At 40.4% G+C, this 21532-nt stretch overlaps 2 protein-coding genes across 2 annotated transcripts; both read right to left on the reverse strand.

The window, feature by feature from the left end:
* Positions 1 to 4: 4 nt before the first annotated feature.
* Positions 5 to 7298, reverse strand: mcat (malonyl CoA:ACP acyltransferase (mitochondrial)). Its single transcript, XM_047390136.1, has 5 exons — positions 6727 to 7298; positions 5469 to 5556; positions 5109 to 5326; positions 4888 to 5025; positions 5 to 367 (listed from the first exon to the last, which is right to left on the reverse strand). Exons 1-5 carry the CDS (start codon positions 7132 to 7134, stop codon positions 101 to 103), a joined length of 1119 nt encoding a protein of 372 aa, XP_047246092.1. The 5' UTR covers positions 7135 to 7298; the 3' UTR covers positions 5 to 100.
* Positions 7299 to 8014: 716 nt separating this feature from the next.
* Positions 8015 to 21067, reverse strand: def6c (DEF6 guanine nucleotide exchange factor c). The gene is made up of 12 exons (XM_047390128.1): positions 20815 to 21067; positions 20134 to 20274; positions 17101 to 17283; positions 15884 to 16114; positions 15660 to 15806; positions 15449 to 15557; positions 11981 to 12204; positions 11794 to 11901; positions 11460 to 11626; positions 11160 to 11358; positions 10986 to 11076; positions 8015 to 8933 (listed from the first exon to the last, which is right to left on the reverse strand). Exons 1-12 carry the CDS (start codon positions 20908 to 20910, stop codon positions 8746 to 8748), a joined length of 1884 nt encoding a protein of 627 aa, XP_047246084.1. The 5' UTR covers positions 20911 to 21067; the 3' UTR covers positions 8015 to 8745.
* Positions 21068 to 21532: the final 465 nt, after the last annotated feature.

Consider the following 21532-nt stretch of genomic DNA (forward strand, 5'->3'; position numbering starts at 1 on the left):
TGGCTGGTTTATTAAAAAGATTTTATTAAATACACAGTAATACAAGATCTTTTCCAGCAGAGCTGTATTTATTAGAGTCCTCACTTCTGAACAGCCACTCTTAATGGGTGGTGACATCCACGTAAGAGTACGACTGAGAGGCCTTTCTGTTACACTTCTGTAGTGTGGCGCCCAGCTGCTTTCCGGGGCCGACCTCGTACGTCTGAGGGAAACTCTCCCCCTGCGTCCTCTCGTAGATCTCGTGCAGAGTCTGCTCCCATTTCACGGGCGACACCAGCTGCCTGACCAGCTGGCGGCGCATGTGACTTTCGCTCATGTAGCGTTTGCCGTCCACGTTGGAGTAGACGCTGATCTCGGGTCGTCGCACCTGAAAGGGAGGGGTGTTTAAAGCTGCAGGAATTTCAATACAGGTGGGTTTAACGATCTCTCGTCTGAATATACAGGTCCTTCTCAAAATATTAGCATATTGTGATAAAGTTAATTATTTTCCATAATGTCATGATGAAAATTTAACATTCATATATTTTAGATTCATTGCACACTAACTGAAATATTTCAGGTCTTTTATTGTCTTAATACGGCTGATTTTGGCATACAGCTCATGAAAACCCAAAATTCCTATCTCATATTTCATCTGACCAATAAAAGAAAAGTGTTTTTAATACAAAAAACATCAACCTTCAAATAATCATGTACAGTTATGCACTCAATACTTGGTCGGGAATCCTTTTGCAGAAATGACTGCTTCAATGCGGCGTGGCATGGAGGCAATCAGCCTGTGGCACTGCTGAGGTCTTATGGAGGCCCAGGATGCTTCGATAGCGGCCTTTAGCTCATCCAGAGTGTTGGGTCTTGAGTCTCTCAACGTTCTCTTCACAATATCCCACAGATTCTCTATGGGGTTCAGGTCAGGAGAGTTGGCAGGCCAATTGAGCACAGTGATACCATGGTCAGTAAACCATTTACCAGTGGTTTTGGCACTGTGAGCAGGTACCAGGTCGTGCTGAAAAATGAAATCTTCATCTCCATAAAGCTTTTCAGCAGATGGAAGCATGAAGTGCTCCAAAATCTCCTGATAGCTAGCTGCATTGACCCTGCCCTTGATAAAACACAGTGGACCAACACCAGCAGCTGACACGGCACCCCAGACCATCACTGACTGTGGGTACTTGACACTGGACTTCTGGCATTTTGGCATTTCCTTCTCCCCAGTCTTCCTCCAGACTCTGGCACCTTGATTTCCGAATGACATGCAGAATTTGCTTTCATCCGAAAAAGTACTTTGGACCACTGAGCAACAGTCCAGTGCTGCTTCTCTGTAGCCCAGATCAGGCGCTTCTGCCGCTGTTTCTGGTTCAAAAGTGGCTTGACCTGGGGAATGCAGCACCTGTAGCCCATTTCCTGCACACACCTGTGCACGGTGGTTCTGGATGTTTCTACTCCAGACTCAGTCCACTGCTTCCGCAGGTCCCCCAAGGTCTGGAATCGGCCCTTCTCCACAATCTTCCTCAGGGTCCGGTCACATCTTCTCGTTGTGCAGCGTTTTCTGCCACACTTTTTCCTTCCCACAGACTTCCCACTGAGGTGCCTTGATACAGCACTCTGGGAACAGCCTATTCGTTCAGAAATTTCTTTCTGTGTCTTACCCTCTTGCTTGAGGGTGTCAATAGTGGCCTTCTGGACAGCAGTCAGGTCGGCAGTCTTACCCATGATTGGGGATTTGAGTGATGAACCAGGCTGGGAGTTTTAAAGGCCTCAGGAATCTTTTGCAGGTGTTTAGAGTTAACTCATTGATTCAGATGATTAGGTTCATAGCTCGTTTAGAGACCCTTTTAATGATATGCTAATTTTGTGAGATAGGAATTTTGGGTTTTCATGAGCTGTATGCCAAAATCATCCGTATTAAGACAATAAAAGACCTGAAATATTTCAGTTAGTGTGCAATGAATCTAAAATATATGAATGTTAAATTTTCGTCATGACATTATGGAAAATAATGAACTTTATCACAATATGCTAATATTTTGAGAAGGACCTGTAGGTCCGGACAGAAGAGTAGGGTTGCAAGACACTTTTCTTCCAAAAAAAAAAAAACCACCCAGGTCTGGCTAAAATATCCCAAAACCTTCTGTTTTATGGTCTGATGAAATCAAACTTAAACTTTTTGGACACCATACAAAACAGAAGCAACCCTGCCAGTCAGTTTTGCCCCAAAACCTTCAGAAATCTGCTAAAAAGACAAAGAATAAGACGGGTTTAATTTTTCAGCATCACAGTGAGTCTAAGTCTACTTCCAGTTCTACTAAAGAATGACTGTGAGGGGAAATTTCAAGTTTTGGTCCAGATGAACTAGACTTCAGAAGGAAACATGTCAAAACATCTATGGGTAACCTGAAGAGGCCCATGACCATGAGATCTCCTCACAGTCTGAAGGTTCAGAGGAGTTTTGCAAGGCAAAAAGACTCTTACTTAAGAAGACTGAATGCTGAAATTTCACCAAAAGGCACAAAAACTAAATATTAGTTACAGGATCTCAAAAACCGGACTGTTTTTGTTAGAGACTCAAAAGTGTCACAGTTCAATAAAAGAATAAGTTGGTATTAAATACTTATATATGTAATTTAAATAAAACAGTAAATAAATATTTAGATTTCAATTATTTATAAAAACGTAAATCATAAAATGTTGAAATCAGTCCAAATATAAAATACTGACATTTACTTAAATTCTTAAAACTTTGTTATTTACCTAATGGCTTTATTGCATTTTTATTTCAGCCTGGTAGCCAGTCTTCATTGATTGCACATTGCACCAGTAAGAGCAGAGTGTGAAGGTTCAATTAGCAGGGTAAGAGCACAGTTTAGCTCAAAATATTGAAATGCACACAACATTATGGGTGACATACCAGAGTTCAAAAGAGGACAAATTGTTGGTGCACATCTTGCTGGCGCATCTGTGACTAAGACAGCAAGTCTTTGTGATGTATCAAGAGCCACGGTATCCAGGGTAATGTCAGCATACCACCAAGAAGGACGAACCACATCCAACAGGATTAACTGTGGATGCAAGAGGAAGCTGTCTGAAAGGGATGTTCGGGTGCCAACCCGGATTGTATCCAAAAAACATAAAACCACGGCTGCCCAAATCACGGCAGAATTAATTGTGCACCTCAACTCTCCTGTTTCCACCAGAACTGTCCGTCTGGAGCTCCACAGGGTCAATATACACAGCCGGGCTGCTATAGCCAAACCTTTGGTCACTCATGCCAATGCCAAAAGTTGGTTTCAATGGTGCAAGGAGCGCAAATCTTGGGCTGTGGACAATATGAAGCATGTATTGTTCTCTGATGAGTCCACCTTTACTGTTTTCCCCACATCCGGGAGAGTTACGGTGTGGAGAAGCCCCAAAGAAGCGTACCACCCAGACTGTTGCATGCCCAGAGTGAAGCATGGGGGTGGATCAGTGATGGTTTGGGCTGCCATATCATGGCATTCCCTTGGCCCAATACTTGTGCTAGATGGGCGTGTCACTGCCAAGGACTACAGAACCATTCTTGAGGACCATGTGCATCCAATGGTTCAAGCATTGTATCCTGAAGGCGGTGCCATGTATCAGGATGACAATGCACCAATACACACAGCAAGACTGGTGAAAGATTGGTTTGATGAACATGAAAGTGAAGTTGAACATCTCCCATGGCCTGCACAGTCACCAGATCTAAATATTATTGAGCCACTTTGGGGTGTTTTGGAGGAGCGAGTCAGGAAACGTTTTCCTCCACCAGTATCACGTAGTGACTTGGCCACTATCCTGCAAGAATGGCTTAAAATCCCTCTGACCACTGTGCAGGACTTGTATATGTCATTCCCAAGATGAATTGACGCTGTATTGGCTGCAAAAGGAGGCCCTACACCATACTAATAAATTATTGTGGTCTAAAACCAGGTGTTTCAGTTTCATTGTCCAACCCCTGTATGTGTATATATATATATGATCCTCGATATTTACCAGAGTGTGGTTATTTTCTAAATCTTTTTAAATCCCCAAATATAAAATATGAATTTGGTCAGAAAAATGATGATATCTGAGCAGAAAAGTCCAACTTCTGAAGCAATGCTGCATATTTGATCAGACTTCAATCAATCTTTTTTTTAAGCAGAAAATAGAAACTAAATTGTCATCTCAGGGAATAAAAGCAGCAAAAGTTAATTTTGTGTACAGATTTTTGTTTTATTTTGTGGCACTAGTGGCTTTTATTTTTGTTATTTGGCCAGACAGGAAATGGGGTGGGGAGAGGGGGGAAGACACGCAACAGAGGTCACCAGGGTCACGAGCTCTACGGCTATGCCGCTCTTCGCTCCCATGCACAGATTTTTTTAAACAAATTTAAAGTAGGAATATTTGACTCACAGACATGTAAAGTTTACCCTTTCCTAAATAAGAAACGCTTGTTTGTTTTAGGGAACCTTTGTGTATTCTGATTTCAGTATTTTTTGTTTCCATTTTTATTCAAATTATTTCATTTATTTTTATGCTTTTTATTTATTTTTACATTATTTTTACAAAAATGTGTTTAAATCAAATTAAAAAGATGAAGAACATTTGTTTGTAATTTACCAGCAGGACAAACATTATTTTACAACTCATTAGATACTTTTAAACCCTCCAAAAATGTGATTTTCTTTTTGTTAATAACTGAAGCTCTTATACACTTAAAACAGTAACATTTAGCACCTCTTGAAACCAGAAGGTCTTAGGATATTTTCATTTTTATTTTAACATGTCTGCAAATGTGGTGAAACTGTCTCAGAAAAAGCATCAGAGAGGGATCAGAACGTTCTGTTAGGTGAAGGAAATAACGCCCATTGTTTAAGGAAGCTGACTGACCTCCACCTGCCGCAACACCTCTCTGAGGGGCTCGGTAGCTGATGCCATCAGCTCGGTGTGGAAAGCCCCGCTAACTGGGAGAGGTTTGGTCCTCAGGAACTGTAGACGCTGTGAGTTCTGCTGGAGGAAGTCCAGGGCCTAAAAACCCCCCAAAACAACATCACAAAGGCACTGACGGAAAATCTAAAGCTGAACAGAGTGAGTTAGAAGTGTTTCCATACCTGCTGGTGGCCTGCAATAACCCTGCCATCAGGGAATAAGTAGTTGGCCACAGAGCAAACAGGCTCCTGAATCCCTAGACTCTTGCAGTGCTCTTTGGCTTGAAGGCAGGCATATTTATACTGAGCCTGAGGTCTGCCGATGACTGACAGCATCCCACTGGGAACCAGCTCAGAGGCTTCCTGCATGGCCTCTGCACGCACCTTTACTGCATACAAAGCTAGAAGAACACCAGGAGGAAATAAATGTGGCTTTTCTAAGCTTTAGCTATTCTTTTATTCTCCTGGTGGTAAAACTTTATAAACCCTTCAATAGACTCTACATATCATCCCAGCTGTGGACACAAAACATGTGAGACTTACCTTCTGAAAAGGTCATGGCTCCAGCAAAGACAAGAGCAGCAAATTCACCAACGCTGAAACCTGCTGCAGCGACACACGTCTCAATGGCCTGTTGAGACAGGAGCACAAAACACACAAGTATCAGTAATGTTTGCAGCTCAGCTTGTTCAGTTTAGGCAGAAAAAAAAAAACAAATAGCTCAAATGGTTTTAGGTGACTCAACAATTCTGTTTAGAAGAAATACCAAACGTTTTCAGTTGGTTTCCTTTTAAAATGTCTTAATTTTCTATTTAAGTAACTTTAGTACAGGCTGATAACAGAGCATAGGAAAGCAGGGAACAGAGCCAAATACAGATATTTTTTTTGTTTTGATAAAGTGATAATTTACAGTTTCAAACAACACATACTGCATCAAGCTCTGATTCATTTGACTAAAACAGTGCTCAAAATAGTCATACTTTAAAGTTCAGCTTAAGTGGATCAGCCAGATCCAGGGATACAGTTAAATGTATCCCTGGATACAATATGGGTGAAAATATGTTGTGAAACAGAGGCTTGTGTCTCTTAGCCTCTCTTCAAAATAGGAAAGACGAGATAATATACCATTCAAAGGAGGCAGATGTGCATTCATCTTCATTAGCCAAAAAAATACATATACGAAAATAACTTCTAACCTAAACTTGCCCAAATCTACAATCAGAGCAATACCTCAAACATTTAAAATAACCAAAACTGTAATAACCAAGGATGGACGAGGACACCATTTTATTTTGATAACATGCACAGGAAGGAAGACGGTATGAAAGGTAAAAATAATCTCTGAAGCTCGCGGTTAGAGAACTGCAGCAAAGAGCAGCATCTTTGAGTCACCAGGTCTCCATAACAACCATTAGATACTATTTACATGACAACCAAATAAATCATTTTAAAGCCTACCATTGCAAATGTAAACATGGTTTGCTCAAATTTACTGTGGCTCTAAATAAAGCTGTGTTCTTTGACCAGATGGGAGCTTTTCAGCAACAGCCTGTTAAGGCCAAGCAGAGGTTCCCTCTAATTTTGAAGAAGAAAATAAAGAATAAAAGAATAAAGAATAAAAGTGGTACTCATTTGAAAAATATTTAAAATGTAATTTCAGATATTGGTAATGTTAAGATCAGACACCAAACATCTCCTGTAAAAGAATCACAGCTACATTGTTGTAACTGAAATTTATTTTCTCGCGTGTTTATCTGGAGTTGAAAGCCCAACAGATGTGAGAGTTAATCAAGTTTGTGACCTTTGGGTTTTCATGCTGCAGCTTCTCCACAGCAGCCAGAGAGGTGACGAACACCGCCGGCTGACAGTGCACCGTCTTCATCAGTTCCTCCTCCGGCCCCTCCAAACACAGAGACAGCAGGTCGTAGCCGAGGATCTTCTGCGCGGCGGAGAACATCTCTTTCACATTGGGATACTTCGTTAGTCCTCTACCCATGCCCACAAACTGGCTACCCTGTCCGGGGAAGAGAAGCACGGAACAACCCCTGGGGTCCTTTCTGTGCCTACGCTCTGCAGGTAACTGGCTGCCCGGGGGAGACTCCAGAGATCCAGGCTGCTGCTGAGTGGACAGTCCCCGGCTCACAGAGACCACGGACCTGACCTTCCCTCTTAAGACTGCGGCCATACCAACAACCTTTGATGCGGACATGAGCTAGTTTCAAATGAAACCCACTCACAACCAGCTTAAACAATACGAACAAACTTAAACAAAAGTCAAAATAGTCCAAACCGAACAATTTTCTCGGCTCGGCATGACAGCTGTAAGGGAGCGGCCATGTTGTTTAGAGACTCGGTTTGGTTTTGCTTTATTTCCGGTTGACTCTCGGGCGCTTCCGCCCTGCAGCGCCACCTCTGGCCAGAAATATGCAGCGTCACAGTTACAAACTACAGGAATATTTCATAGGTATTTCTTTTTAGAATATTACAAGTATATCTAACCTTCTCGTTGATAACTCCCCTTGGATCTTAATTTAAAACAGCCTGCCCTGCCGTTTTAACATAAAATTGTCCTTACCACACTTATATTCCAGATATCTGAAACTGATTTATGATTAAGCATATTAGTTACAATATCTCTAATTATATTGTGACTAGACAAACAATAACAGTTTGAGATATCCATTATTATATTCTAACTAGTATAAATGACATCAAAATTACCATTAACTCTATTTTCCAAACCAACGTCAAATTGAGTGCTTAATTAACACAGAATTTGGTGATTATTCAGCAAAGGAAATGGAGGTAGGAGTGCTGAGGTAGGAGTGCTGAGCCAATTGGTCTTTCTGTGTGAAACGTACTGAGAATGAAACATGCAAAGTCTCTCTGATCTGAGTAACCATCTTGAGTTGAAAGTAAAGCAGCATAGTATTTTATAGACTTTTACACTGCATTACATTTCTGTTAAGGCTTTGCGACATAAGTTGTGGCCAAAAGTTGGAAGACTGACAGAAAGTTTGTTTTTCACAAACTTTACTACTTGTTAGATTTTTTTCAGTTGTAACATAAGTTAAATAATAAACATTTCATAATTTCCAAGGTTTTTATTGAGATACACATCAAATTTATGCCAAACATTAATATGCTTTTAACAGATTTAAGAAACTACATTTTGTGAAAAAACAAGATTGTTGTAAAAATGTTCTTTGTTCATTCTTTGAACCAGCCTTCTAGTCTTTGAACAATAATTAAACTTTTGCACACTATAAGTACCTCGATATGTAATCTTGTTTTTCAACTACAAAAATATTGTTACAAAGCAAGGTAGTAAAGCACATGCATCACATAATTTCCTGTTTCTTCGACCACCAAATGACAAAGAGCAAAAGAAAACCAGCAAAAACAGATTCAGACTTTTAACTGAAATGACAAACAGGACACAGTCTTTTTTGGTTCCACCAGACAATTTATTGTACAAAACTGTTATTCTTACTGGGTGCCAATCAGATGGGTTCTTATGTTATTAATACTTTCCATCTTTGCACACAGCTCCATATATAAATAGGATTCAATGCTTTCTGCCTGAAGAACATTTTATCTTTCACACCTTACAGAAAGTGTGGATTTTTTTTAAATAATGATGATCACATCCTTCCAAGGGGTTTCCCTGTGATTCATCTGAACCCTTCTCTTATTTGTTAGAGTACAGAAATTTCCCAACTTACCGCTTTTAACAAAAGGTTTTTATATTATAGACGTTATGTAATTAATAGTATTGCTCCATCTTAAGATAAATTCCAGTTGAAATGTGATTAAAACTCTAACATCCTGATTCCTCTGACAGGCAGGTGGACTCCAGCTGCATCACCAGCTTTTCAGACTCATCTCCCCGTATCCTGCTGTCCTGTTCATTCCTGATCTTGTATTTACAGATGAACTCGTTGCTGGCCAGTGCTCCTTCTGTTTTGGGACAAGCATTTTTCGACTGGAGGCGACTTTCCAAACGCTCTACAAGAAAAACATGGCCATGTAGTTTAAATTTGTAATATTTCCATTAGCAATTTTTGTAGCCAAATAAAATTAATTAGTCAATCAATTAATTACATATGATTATTGGTTACTTAAGTTTGCAGAGGTGCCACTACTTTGACAACATTGTATCCATTCTTTTCTATTCAAATAAAACGTTTGATAAAATCTGGAATATCTTCTTCAACAAAACATTAATTACATGTCTCCTGTCATAACTGTACAGATGAGCACAAATGAAACTTACTTGGGTTTTATTTTTCATGTCTTCACCTTTTATTTAGTTATCAGGCTCATCTAACCTTGTATTCTGTCTCTGTTTTCTTTCCATAAAAAAGGTACCCCTGGTCCAGTGCTTCTGTGTTTAGCTGTGTGTTTTCTCCCAGTTAGAGACACAATCAGGGCTACTGCTGTCACAGGCTTGTGTTCTTTTCTCTGCGGTAGAAAGTAGGCCTGGGTCTGGGCTTCTGCTTTTGCCTGTGATGTTCTGTGCTATTCCCTTCTATAACTTTCTGTTCTCTGTTGATTTTTCCATTGAAGGCACTCCTGACCCAGTGCTTCTCTGCTTAACTGTGTTTTACCTGGTCAAATTCATTGACAGATCTATTCCCTCCATTATCTCTGAGTACTCTATATGTTTTCATTTACCAGAGAAAGTAGTCCTTATTCAGTGCTTCTGTGTTGTTCTTGGTTGAAGTTGTGGATAGAGCTTTTCCTATATGTGCTCTCTTTGTTATTCTCTTTGTCTTCTTGCTAAAAAGCAGTTGCTCCCCTCCCCTGTCACCACATTCCTGCAAAGAATGAGGGATTGCTGCAAAAGTCTGGGGTTCAGAAGATAACTTTTTCTGAATTAGAAATATTTTTTCTTACTTTTATCATACTATGCCTTCAAACATTTTGGGAAAGCCCAGATGATGATCTCATAGCTTCATAAGCTTGTCATAGGTTAATTCCCAACATCTGAGTTGAAAGCAGGCACACCCGTGGGTGTATTTTAAGGCAAATAATCTGCTTCCTTGTGTGGCATCATGGAAAGGAAATATTGAAAGAAATCAGACAAGATATCAGGAAGAGGAGTATGGACCTCCACAAGTCTGGTTCGTGCCTGGGTAACATTTCCAGATAAATGAAGGTGCCACATTCATCTGCTTAAACAATTATATAAAAGTTTAAACAGCATGGAAATGTCTAACCATCATACTGTTCAGGAGGGAGATGGGTTCTGTGCCCCAGAGATGAACATATTTTGGTGTTAAATGTGTGTATTTTCCCAAGAATACATGCAAAAGACCTTGTGAGGATGTTGGCTGAAGCTTGTAAGAGAGTGCCATTATTCACAGTAAAACGAGCTGACATGGGCTGAAAGGCCACTTGGGGAACAAGGCTATCTCTCCAAATGAAACATAAAAACACATATTACAGTTTCCAAATGCACATCAGGACAAGACCTTTGCAGACATGTCCTATGGCCTGATGAAGCTAAAACTGAAGTTTTTGGTTTTAAAGGCCCACATTACATTTGGAGTAAAAATGGAGAAGCTTGCAAGCCTGGAAATACCATCCCAACTGTAAAATACTGAGGTGGCAACATCATGTTGTTGAGGTTTTTGCTGCAGAATAAACTGGTGCACTTCACAAAATAGATGGTATCATGAGAAAGGAACATTATGTGGAAATATTAAAGCAACATCTCAAAACAACAGCAAGACCTGGGTTTATTTTGTGCATTGCTTGATTGTTTGTCTTGTAACATCAACCAGGAAGGTAAAGCCTGGGAACAAATGGTTCTTTCTAATGGTCTGTCACCCTAAACATACCACCAAATTAGTTACAAAGTGGCTTAAGGACAACAAAGTTAAAGGTTTGGGAGAAGCTTGTGGAAGAAAATGCTAAGATTTGATTCAAGTAATATAATAAAAAATTTAATTCTAACAAATAATAACCCAAAAAGAAGACATAAACTTGAAACATGAAGCCGTTGGTAAACGTTTTATAATGCAGCAGTCACACCACAGTGAAATCCTACCGTACCTGCAGGAGTGATAGGCGTCATCAGACGATTTAGCTGTACGTTCCAGTGCCGGACGTGCTGACTGGCATTTCTCAACCTCTCCTGCATCTCCTGGAAATCCAACAAAAGTAACATCTGTGTTTGAATTTTATTTCCCAACTATGTTTTTTCTTCACATGTGTGTTTTTTCTCACCTCAAGGCGCTGATGGCTCCTCTGACGAGACGCCTGCAAATTCCGAAGCTCCAGAGAGGCAGAGTAGAGGGCCGACTGGGTGGTCTCATCTACTGTCCCGTTTGAGGCTACACGTGTGGAGCTAAAGCTCTGTAAGATGTTCTCCTGCTCCTGGAGGATCTGAAACTGCCTCTTCTTCTCCTCCTCAGCCTCCAGCAACCTGAGAAAAGGATGTGACAAAACATCTCAATTAAAAATAAAAAAAACATAATACCTTTCTGTAAACATGGTTATAATGTGATGCAAGGAAGCCAAGGTAACCTCTCCAGCTCCTGACGGGCCCTCTCCTCCTCCAGTCGAGCCTGGATCTCCATGTTAAGAGCTGCTTCCAACTTCTGCTGCGTCAGCTCTAGCTCCTGGATCCGTTTCTTCTGCTGTTCGGACTTCCTTTCCTTCTCCTGGATCTCGGCCTGCATGCTATCCCTCATCTGGACACAAACAGGTACAGCAGACCTGTGGCTGAACTCACATCTCAGTTTATGCCATTACTAGTTTTCCAAACATTTAAAGGATGACTTTTATATTGTCAACATTTGGCTCCTGTTTTCACACGTCAGAGTCAATGAGCTGGTTGACATTTGCAACTTTAACTAACCATCTCAGCCTCTTTCAGCTGTCTTTCCAGGTCCATCTGCACCTCCCTCTGTTTCCTCCTCTCCCTCTCCTCAGCCTCCCTTCTGCGAATTTCCAACTCTCGGGCATGCTGCAAAACACAGAAGATGAAGTACAAATATTTCCTAAAATCATAACAATGATAAACTCTACCTTTTGGCCCATCTCACCTGAATGATGCTTTCAATTTCTAAATCCTGCTTCTCTTTCTCCATTCTCTCTATTTCTTGAAAGTTCGAGTCATCTGACTGGCTGCTCCGGCTGCTGCAGCTGCTCCGTGTGCTCCGGCTGCGCTCCCGGTTGCTCTGTTCTCGCTGGACGCGGCGTTTCAGCTTGAGTTCCTGGTGAAAGGAGGATTTACCCTCACGCTGGAGACGGAGGGCTGTTTGAATGGCTGTGGAGGTTAGATACAGACCTTTTATTTAAGTTTTACTTGAGCAGGTAAGTGCAGATACAGACATTTTAATAAGTGAAATAGTTATTCCATCATTGCAGTGAAACAGTGCAAGAATTTGTAAAATCCTAATGAATTTCATGACGAGTAGGCTCCTTTTTGGATGTCAACCATTACATTTTTGGGAAATCTGCAGATTGATTTCAGCTCAAAGCCACAGAAATCAATCTTCGTTGTTGAAAAACCTTTGGCAGCAACACAGAAATAATGTAGAAGTAATTTTATATTGTGTATTAGTCTTGAAAAGATCATTTAAAAATTTTTTTTTAATGCAAATTCTGTTGAGGAATGAATTAGTACATTGCCTACATTTATTACCTCTTAAAATAGCTAAAATCCCAAACAGCTATATTGAGCATTTTGCAGGAGGTTTGTCTTGTTTAACCTCATTTATTTAGTTTGGTTAGTTTCTGACTGTTGGAGTAAGGATGAACACCATTATGACATCGAAGTAGCTGCCTGAGGCCTTCAGAAAGACGATTGTAGCAGCTCATGATTCTGGTGAAGGATTTAAAGGGGATGTAAAAGACAATGAAATCAGCCATTCCTCTGTACAGAAAATAGTCTAAAAGTGTCAGGGAGTGGGTTTAGGTCAGACCAGCTTGTAGGGAGATACTTGGGAGCCAGAAGGTAAGGTTTTGATCCATAATTTGTTAGAAAGGCTTGAACAGTGCAGGATACTTTGCCAGGAGTTCAGGAAGCAGTTAACAAGATATACGGAACTTACAAGAGCTGAACAGGAACTAGGCTGACAGGGATTCTAGGAATAACGCAGGAGCATGAATGGTGAATAGCAGGTATCTAGCAGAACGAGGCGACGGGGAACAACTGAAACCGGTAAGCTTATTTACAGGGAAGGTGAATGGTGAAACAATGGGAACGAGGGGAGTAGTTAATCAGATGAATGCTTACAGGTGTGCTGGCCAGGTGAAGGGAATTGAGGTAATGGAGGTTGCTATGGTGACTGGAGCTAGGAAACCCAGAGACAGGAGGGGAAACTAACACTAAACTAAACTGGGAGAAACAGGGAAAAGAAACCTAAACATAAGCTGACGTAAAAAGTAACTCTAGGAAGAACTACATCTAAGGACGAGGAAGTGACTACGTAAATAAGCAGGCTTACTGAATAGCAGAATATAACTGACTGACAGGAACTAAAACATGAGGGATAAACGAAGAGAACTATTACTATAAAAACTAATCAAGAGGGAACTATACTGTATGGCAAGGCTGGGGAAGGAACAACTAATATTAAGGGGAACAAGCAACTGGGTAAATAATAACAAAAAGGGGTCTTAGGCCAAAGGGGAAAGGGAACTCATAAATTAGAATAATGGGGCAAGAATAAATAAACCTAACTAACAATGAACAAGCACAGAAACACTAAGCGAGAAACTAAACAAGAAAAACCCAAAGAAGGCAAGGAGAATTGTACTACTACTAATAATAATAATAACCAGAGGAGAAAACCATTCTAAGTAATAAATAAAGGAGAAAGCAACCATCAAGGGAACTATGGGGCGAGGGGAGAAAGAACTACTAAAGCTATGGGGCAGGAGAGAAAACACAACTAACATCAGGATAACAGAAGGAATAAACAAACATAACTACTAAACCCAAAGGAATAGAAACACCTAACTAAAAAAATAAACAAACATAAAACCAAAAACAAAGTCCAAAATGGCAGATCATGACAACAAGGGGGAGACAATTAAAACAACTGCCGAGATGCCAAGGTCTGGCCATCCAAGTAACTCTAGCCTGAAAGCAAACCGCAAGATGCTAAAAGAAGTCTCTAAAAAAAAACATAAAATGTCTTCATTGACCTACAACATCTCACAGCTGAAAGTGAGGAGTGGGGAAAACTGTCCTCAAACTGATGTCAGAACCTGGTAGATGGATACAAGAAGCTTCTCACAGTTATTTCAGCCAAGGAGGGCAAAGCTAGCTATTAGGGCGTAGGATGTTCTAACGTTCTCCTCCAGTAAAGCATAAAAACATTTGATAAATGTTAGATGCAATTAAATTACTTTCTTTCCAAATGTGAACATTTCTTAATAAAGAAATAAATATCTAAAGAGCTGTCCTGTTTTTACATAACTTTATCCTTTAATAGAATATTGTTTAAAATTTTTAGCTAAGACAAATGTCTGCCGTTCTCTGGTTTGATCTGCTACATAACCCATCCATATCTAACTCTGTCACCATTTCACTCGTTTCTTATGGGAGTCCACCCCAGCCACATGGAGAACACAGACTGGACTGATCAAACCTGACAGCAGGAGCGGGAACGAAACACATTGGTAAAATACATCTCCTAGCATGCACATGGGGCATGATAAAACCCTGCATGGAGCAACGTGCCACCTCTTCCATGGTGACAGCTGGTCAGGGGGATCTCGTAAAAGACTGAATTCTTGAACAAGAACCTTGGATCCCAAGTTTGGTTGCTGTTTGTGTTTCCCCGGTAACCATAACAGCCAAAAAAAAAAAGAGTAGCAGCATGAACCCAGCTGTCTGAGCTCCCACTGCAAGAGTAGCTGAGCATTGAATCTCCAAGCAGAGAAAGGGCATCTCTAATTACATTGATCAACACAGAGCCACAGTAGTGTGGTGTAGATCAAAGCATATTGTTAGAATGGCCCAGTCAAAGTCCAAATCAGACTAAAATAGTTGTTCACTGGTGCCCTCCTACCAACCCAAGTGATCTTTAGCTTTTTTTGCAAATAAAACTGGAAAACAGTTTCAGTTCCTAGATGTAAATGAACACCACATTTTTATTTGTCAAACATTTTGAAAACTATTTTAAATTCTCTTTCCACTTCACAATTATGTGCAAATTATTGCTGGTATGCCACATAAATTCCCAATGAAATACTACAAAGTTTGTGGTTGAGTCATGACAAAATATGAAAAAAGAGGTGTGAAAATGATTGTTTATAATGATTATTGTTTATTAAGTGGAACTTTTTTATTCTTAGTAAATGTACTGAAAGTAATCTGTGGCCTTATGCTACTGCAATAAATGAGACAAATATTCTTGTCCTTTTTAAACATCTTTACCAGCTTTCAATAACTGTCGAGACCATTTAAAAAAAAATCTTTGCTGATCAGATAACAGCCTCCCACATCAGTGCAGATTCAATTCAACCATTTGCCTTTCTGGTCATAGCCTCTCACACACCTTGAGTCCACTCCACCTTCTGCCTCTGGTCAGAAGCGCTCATCTCGTAGGTTTTGTTGTGGGTTTTCACACAGAACAGGCAGCGTTTTCCTTCCCTGTCTGGAACAGGCTGAAACAGAAAAAAGGAGACAAATAGCCTCTAATGCTAAAAATGTGTGTTTGCCCAATTCTAGGCGGGTCAAAGTCCTGCCAAACATGTTTCCTCACCAACCTCTACTACACAGCTCTTATCCAGCTGAATGTCCCCTCGCTTGTCTTTTAAGTCCTCGCTGACATAGTAGGCTATGGAGGAGGGTCTCAGAATGAACCAACGCTCGGTCCAGTTCCTGCGCATGTGCCCTTTTTTCCACATGTAACCCTGCAAAACAAGGAACAGACTCTCAGACTATGTTTAGAGAGCAGCCATGCTTCTCAAGTGGATCCAGAATGACCCACCCTCTTGAGGACATTGTGGTACATCTCCAGGAAGACCTCATCCAAAGCCAAGCTGAAGGCCTCGGCACTGATGGCCCTCAGCAGCTGGCCCGTACTCATGTGCTCCAGGAATGTCCACACGGACATGCCTTCTTCCTGCACAGTGGGATCCTGAGATATAAGGTCTTCTAGGGGCTTCCCATCCCACTCCTGGCTCATTGCTGTGGATATTTTCTTGAGGAGATACTCTACCTAAAAGCAGGAAAAAATGTTTGCAGAAATATCACAGCTGGGAATATTTTTTGTAAGCACTTGTTCATATACCTTTCCAGAACACCACTGTGCTTATTGTACAACATTAGGGTATTTTTGTTTCTGACTTAGAGGAAACCAAAAGCATTATGGAGGAAGTGGAGGAAGGAAGGGCCTCATTAACTTACTTGAGCTTTAATTCTTTTTCACTGTAAAGAAATCTGAAACCATCTCAGTGTCAGAGTTGTTTTGGACGCTCAGTAACAGTAATTCTTAACCTGATTAGTATTTTAATTTCTATTAGGTGGTTGGTTATTTCTCTAAAGCATTATTTAACAAACACAAAAACAAAAGGAAAGGATTTTCAAGTTTCTTTCACTCATTGGTTGTATTTTTAGAATAATTAATAATTTGATGCAAACACAGCCAGAAAATAAAATAAAAAGGCAAGTAAAAGCAGAAAGATTTATATAATATTTATTTAATGTCAGGTGAGGGTGTCAAAATTAGGTACAAAAGGAAAAACAACCAAAGGCGTAGTCTTTCTGAGTCTGTTGTTCATCAGTTTATGTGTCATATTTATTTGTTCTGGATGTTAAATGAAGTTATCACTCTTATCCAGGAGAGGATTAGTTGTGGTTTTATTGTCTCAAGCTAGGTGCCAAGACAGAGAATATGAAAATGAAGATACTTTCTACAGCATCCCACACCAAAGAAATGCAAAACAGGACAGTAATGACAACACATATCTGTTAGAAACACATCAAAACAATGTCTTAATGGTTCATAGATATCTGGGCTAAAATTGGTAGATATTAAGTGTACAAATTAACTTTTTAAAGCATGTTTTTGACGTTTATTAGAAATCTAAATGTAGATTTTTTTAGCTGAGAATAACAAGCACAAGGAAATTAAGAGAATAAGCTAATTTTTCGCATTTTGTCAGAATATCAAAAATTTAAATAGATCAAGTCAGTGTCTTTTACCTCCTCTGTTATCATCACCAGTGGGTAACTGTCCTCAGAAAGCAGGTTGAACAAACAGAATAGCTTAAAGCAGTTTCTCTCTGATAGCAGCGATCTCTGCGACGCCATGTTAAAGTTCTTCTTCATGGTCATCATCCAGCATAGGTCGTCAAACTTCTCTTTGTCGAACATCCCCTCTTTCACCTGAAAGTACAGACACACATTAAACCACATTAAACCCTCCTTTAAGTCTAATATTGGTTCATGGAAAGCTTGTCCACACACTGATGTTTAAAAAGAATCAGTCATGGTTACATCACACTGCAACAAAAGCCACTAAACAATTCCTTTACAAAATATTCACAAATATTTTGTAGATTTATAGCAAAATATGGACATCTTTTAAATAAATTGATGTAAGATCACTGTTCAGTCATTGTATTAGTTTCATATTGGGGCTTCTTTATGCCAAAAATGAGGCTTCTTTAGGTAAACTACCAAAACATACTTCCTCGAATAAAGGCTGGGCTTTCAAAAAAAAAAAAGAGTCAGACACCATAAATCATTATAAATAATAATATAATTTCTGTTGTATAACAAGTTTATGTATTTATTGATTTTTTTATTATATAAATATATTATATATTATTATGAAATATTATTATTACATTCAGATTTATTATATAGATTCAGAAAAATATATTTTACATGCTATTATTTTACACAACATTCAAAATACACAGCAAGGATTGTCATATTTGGCATTATTATTTTATAATTATAATGCTTTATTTCCATGTGAGTATTTATTTTTTACTCAGAAACCTAGGTAGTAGGTTCTTTTGTACATAGCCCCCTCACCGGAGGTGGATGAAGGTTGTTTGGGACTGGGTTCGGGGCGGGGGGGCGGGAGCTGGGCCAGGGTCACCCGGGTCTGGGCGGTACCGGCGCTGACTGCCTGCCTCTGCCCCAGGAGGGAAGGGGACCACCTCCTGGGTCCGGGGGCTGGTTGCCCCTAGGGTGTACCGGCGCCTGGACCTGGGAGTATAGAGTATGCATGGGGAATGTGAGTGAGTGTATGACGTCCATTGTTGTTTATCCTTACGTTGGGTGTGAGTGATTTTATGTGTATGCATGAGGGTGGGAGTGGGTGATTGTGACTGTGTGTGCCTGTTTTTTTTTTTTTTGCGACAGGTTGGGTCTTAGACTGCTCCCTCTCCTGGATCAGCTTCCTCCCCGCCACACCACCTGCCGGTGGTTGGAGTCTTTGCCCGCTGGTGTACTTGTGGTTCTCGGTGTCCGGGGCCGGGTGCTTTGGTGTGTGCTGGCTCATTCCCGGTGGCTGCTTGTCGGGGCCTGAGCCTCTGGGCTCTGTCTGGCCTCTGCTTGGGGGGTGTTGTGTCCCGGGGTCTTGGGTCTCTGGGTCCATGACTGGATCTGCTCGGGCGTGGACGGCTGCCGGCGGGGCCTGTCGGCTCGTCACTGCGGCTCCCTGGGGCTTCTGCATTGTCACTGCTGGGTGGTTCCCCTGGGACTCTCCACTGCTCTTCTCTGGGGGGGTTGCGGTAGTCCCGGCAGTGGTTCTCCTGGGGTTCCTGTGCTTTGGGGGGCCTTTGGATGTCTGTGGCTCAGATCTCCTCAGTGTCAATCCAGGGACCATGGGGCAGGTCTGTGGGTTCTCACACTCAATATTGCATATTTTTGTGGAGAAACCTTGTATACAAAAGCACGTCCACACTCATACTCACAGGTGTTAAGCTTCAGGTGTTGACAGATACACAGATGTTCTATATGGGGCTGCACCTCTCACTAAGTACATTTTATATTCAGAATTACCGTGTACTATTTTGTAAAAAAAAACAAACAGCTGCAGGTGTATAAGCAAGCAGGGTGTAATCTTGTATTCTCTTCACCCTTCTTTCTCTCCTCCACTCTTTCCTCCTTTTCTCCCCATCTCTCTCTTTTTTGAGCTTCTTTTTTCCTTTTCATTTCAGTCTCCGTGTCCGTAACAATTGAAATAATCCCAAAGAAGTTTATAATAATGTTTCTTTTATAAATATCAAGCAGAGCTTTAAAGCATTAGCTGTGATGCTCTGCTTGTGAAAGTAAATCTGTTGGGAAATTTCTTGGCACTCAGACAACAATTCTGAGCGATACTCTGCCGGACAGGACACGGTTAAAAAAATTAAAAATTTAAATAAATAAAAAAAGAAACCCAGTTAGTGTCATATGACAGTTACTGTCCTCAAACTGATCCTGAAACATCTGCTCGCTAATAAATTATTTAAAATGCTTAGTTTAGAAACATTTTATAAATAGCTTGTGCTACTTTGAAGTGCTGAATCTGGCCTAAATAGCAGTTTCAAAAAGAAAAAAGTGTGATATTAGTTGTTTGTAGGTTGCTCTATAGGTACTAAGCAACACTGTGTATTAAATAATATATAGTGCCCTGTACATTTATTGCCACTCCTGATACAAATGTGTAAAAAGCCTTAAAATAAATTATTCTCATGCCTTACCTCATGCTAATAAAATCCCTGGTGACACATTTATTGGCATTTTTGCTATTTAACCTTTTTATAAGTTATTTTTTAATTTGATCATATATTAATAAATAATCTATACTTTCCTGTTTCCCTGGGGTATAACTATAATGTGACACAAATACCAACTCTGTACATCAGGAGAAGAATTCTGTTCACATCACTAAACATGTTAAGTTTGTAATAAATTACTGAGATGTTAACTAGAAAGCACTTTGGTCATGTATAAGACTAAGATTGAGCTTCACTATAACAACCTTTGCTGTGAAGCAAAGGATGAATGTTTAGAAAAGCATCTCATATCCACTGTTAAGTATGGTAGAGGATGTGTGATGCTAAGGATTTTTTTCTTTTCCAGGGAACCTAGGAGTGCATAGCAGCGTTTAAAACACCAGGATATTTTAAATAAAAAACTGCTGGTCGCTGGGTCTTTCAGAAAGAAAACGATCCACACAGTTTTGTGTCAAAACTTCTGTTGCAAACGATGGAGGTGCAGAGCGTTCAGCTGTACCTTATCCAGTATATATTTGTTGAGGTAGGGCATGTAGCCGTGGTTAGATACCGGCCCATCATCATCATCCTGGAAGTGCTCCTCAAGGGCAACCGGGTCATGTGGGATGTTCAGAACTGTGTACAGGTTGTGGGAAAGAACCTGTGGAGGAAAAACAAATGTAAACGTACTACTTTAAATCTCCTTGGACTGCCATGTTTCTTCAGACATCCACAAAGACACACAAGCACAGGCAGCCTGTCATCAGTGGCTGGTAGCGTGTCAGGACAGCTGTCTGCCACTTCCTGGGATTCCTCTAAGCAGTAAAGGCGTGTGCAGACTGGACAGAGTAAAATAAAATGTACTGAGGACGGAAAAACAGCAAAAAAAAAAAAAGCAAAAACAAAACACTGAGTAAAAATGTTGAGTCACCATTTGTTTTTAGGCCACAGGAAAGAGTTGGACTTTGAGCTTGGACTTTGTTTCGTATCTCTGGCTTACATGTATATGGAATAATTCTTAAATGTTTAGAAAGGGTGTTCCAGTCTTGCTTTACATACCACAAAACAATCTCACAAGAAATCAGCCATACTTATAGCATTTAGTTTGGCTTTAGACTTTCAAAATAAAAATTAAAAACAAAACAAAAAAGCAGTTTGAGCCTGATTCCCTGGTTTTTTTTTTCCACCCCTCTTCGCTTACCTTTAACTGGGATTTGGACACCTTCCCGCACCTTTCCACGTCCAGCGATGTGAAAGCGTACCAGATCGACTTGAGCAGTTCTGATTTAAGGTCCATTTTCTGGTGACCGCCTTGTGCGCAAGAATAACTACATTTCCGAGCGGTGCGCGGCGGCTGTTTTTTTTTTTACGCAGCGGTGGTGATATTGCAAATAACAGGACAGAGCTCAGAGCTGGCTGCGCTCACGAAAAAAGCCCGAAGCAGACATATGTAGGGCAGACTTAAAGAGGCGGAGTAAATGGAGAGAACGCCTAGAGTTCAAAACTATGGGCTCGTTTCTTACACTTTTACGCATATTTAAGATGCGAAACGCACCTTTACGCACACTTTTCGTCAACTTGTGACATAAAAGTGGTCTACTATGGAAAGTTGTAAGCATACCATCCAACTTTTTAAAGTGTTGTCAGATTAAGGACGCTGGCCGAGAGTTCAAAAACACACCCATTCAGTCTAAGGGGATGTTTTATTGATCGGATTTAAATCAGGAAAAGTCCAACACTGTCAATTAACATTTTGCCGGACGCTGTTGTCCGTCTTAAACTATAATGTGTTCATTATTTAATATACAGAGCCTTGCAAAAGTTTTTATGCCTCTTAAACCTTTTTCACATTTTGTCACGTCACAGCAATAAAGTTCCGTGTATTTACAGTCTAGTCAGAGTGGCAAGCATTTGTGATT

The sequence above is a fragment of the Girardinichthys multiradiatus genome, chromosome 17 (assembly GCF_021462225.1).
Source record: "Girardinichthys multiradiatus isolate DD_20200921_A chromosome 17, DD_fGirMul_XY1, whole genome shotgun sequence".
Lineage (NCBI taxonomy): Eukaryota > Metazoa > Chordata > Actinopteri > Cyprinodontiformes > Goodeidae > Girardinichthys > Girardinichthys multiradiatus.

Bases quoted from the DNA above. Each gene is read 5' to 3' on its own strand.
- mcat (XM_047390136.1), bottom strand. From the start codon at position 7,134: ATGTCCGCATCAAAGGTTGTTGGTATGGCCGCAGTCTTAAGAGGGAAG. The intron at 5,557-6,726 runs GTCACAAACTTG...CTGTCTCAACAG, and splicing joins TGCAGCATGAAAACCCAAAG to GCCATTGAGACGTGTGTCGC. The intron at 368-4,887 runs GTCAGTCAGCTT...CCTCCCTTTCAG, and splicing joins AGGTGTTGCGGCAGGTGGAG to GTGCGACGACCCGAGATCAG.
- def6c (XM_047390128.1), bottom strand. From the start codon at position 20,910: ATGGACCTTAAATCAGAACTGCTCAAGTCGATCTGGTACGCTTTCACA. The intron at 11,359-11,459 runs GTTACCTTGGCT...TCCTTTTCTCAG, and splicing joins GCCCGTCAGGAGCTGGAGAG to GTTGCTGGAGGCTGAGGAGG. The intron at 8,934-10,985 runs GTACGGTAGGAT...TTTTTCTTGTAG, and splicing joins GACGCCTATCACTCCTGCAG to AGCGTTTGGAAAGTCGCCTC.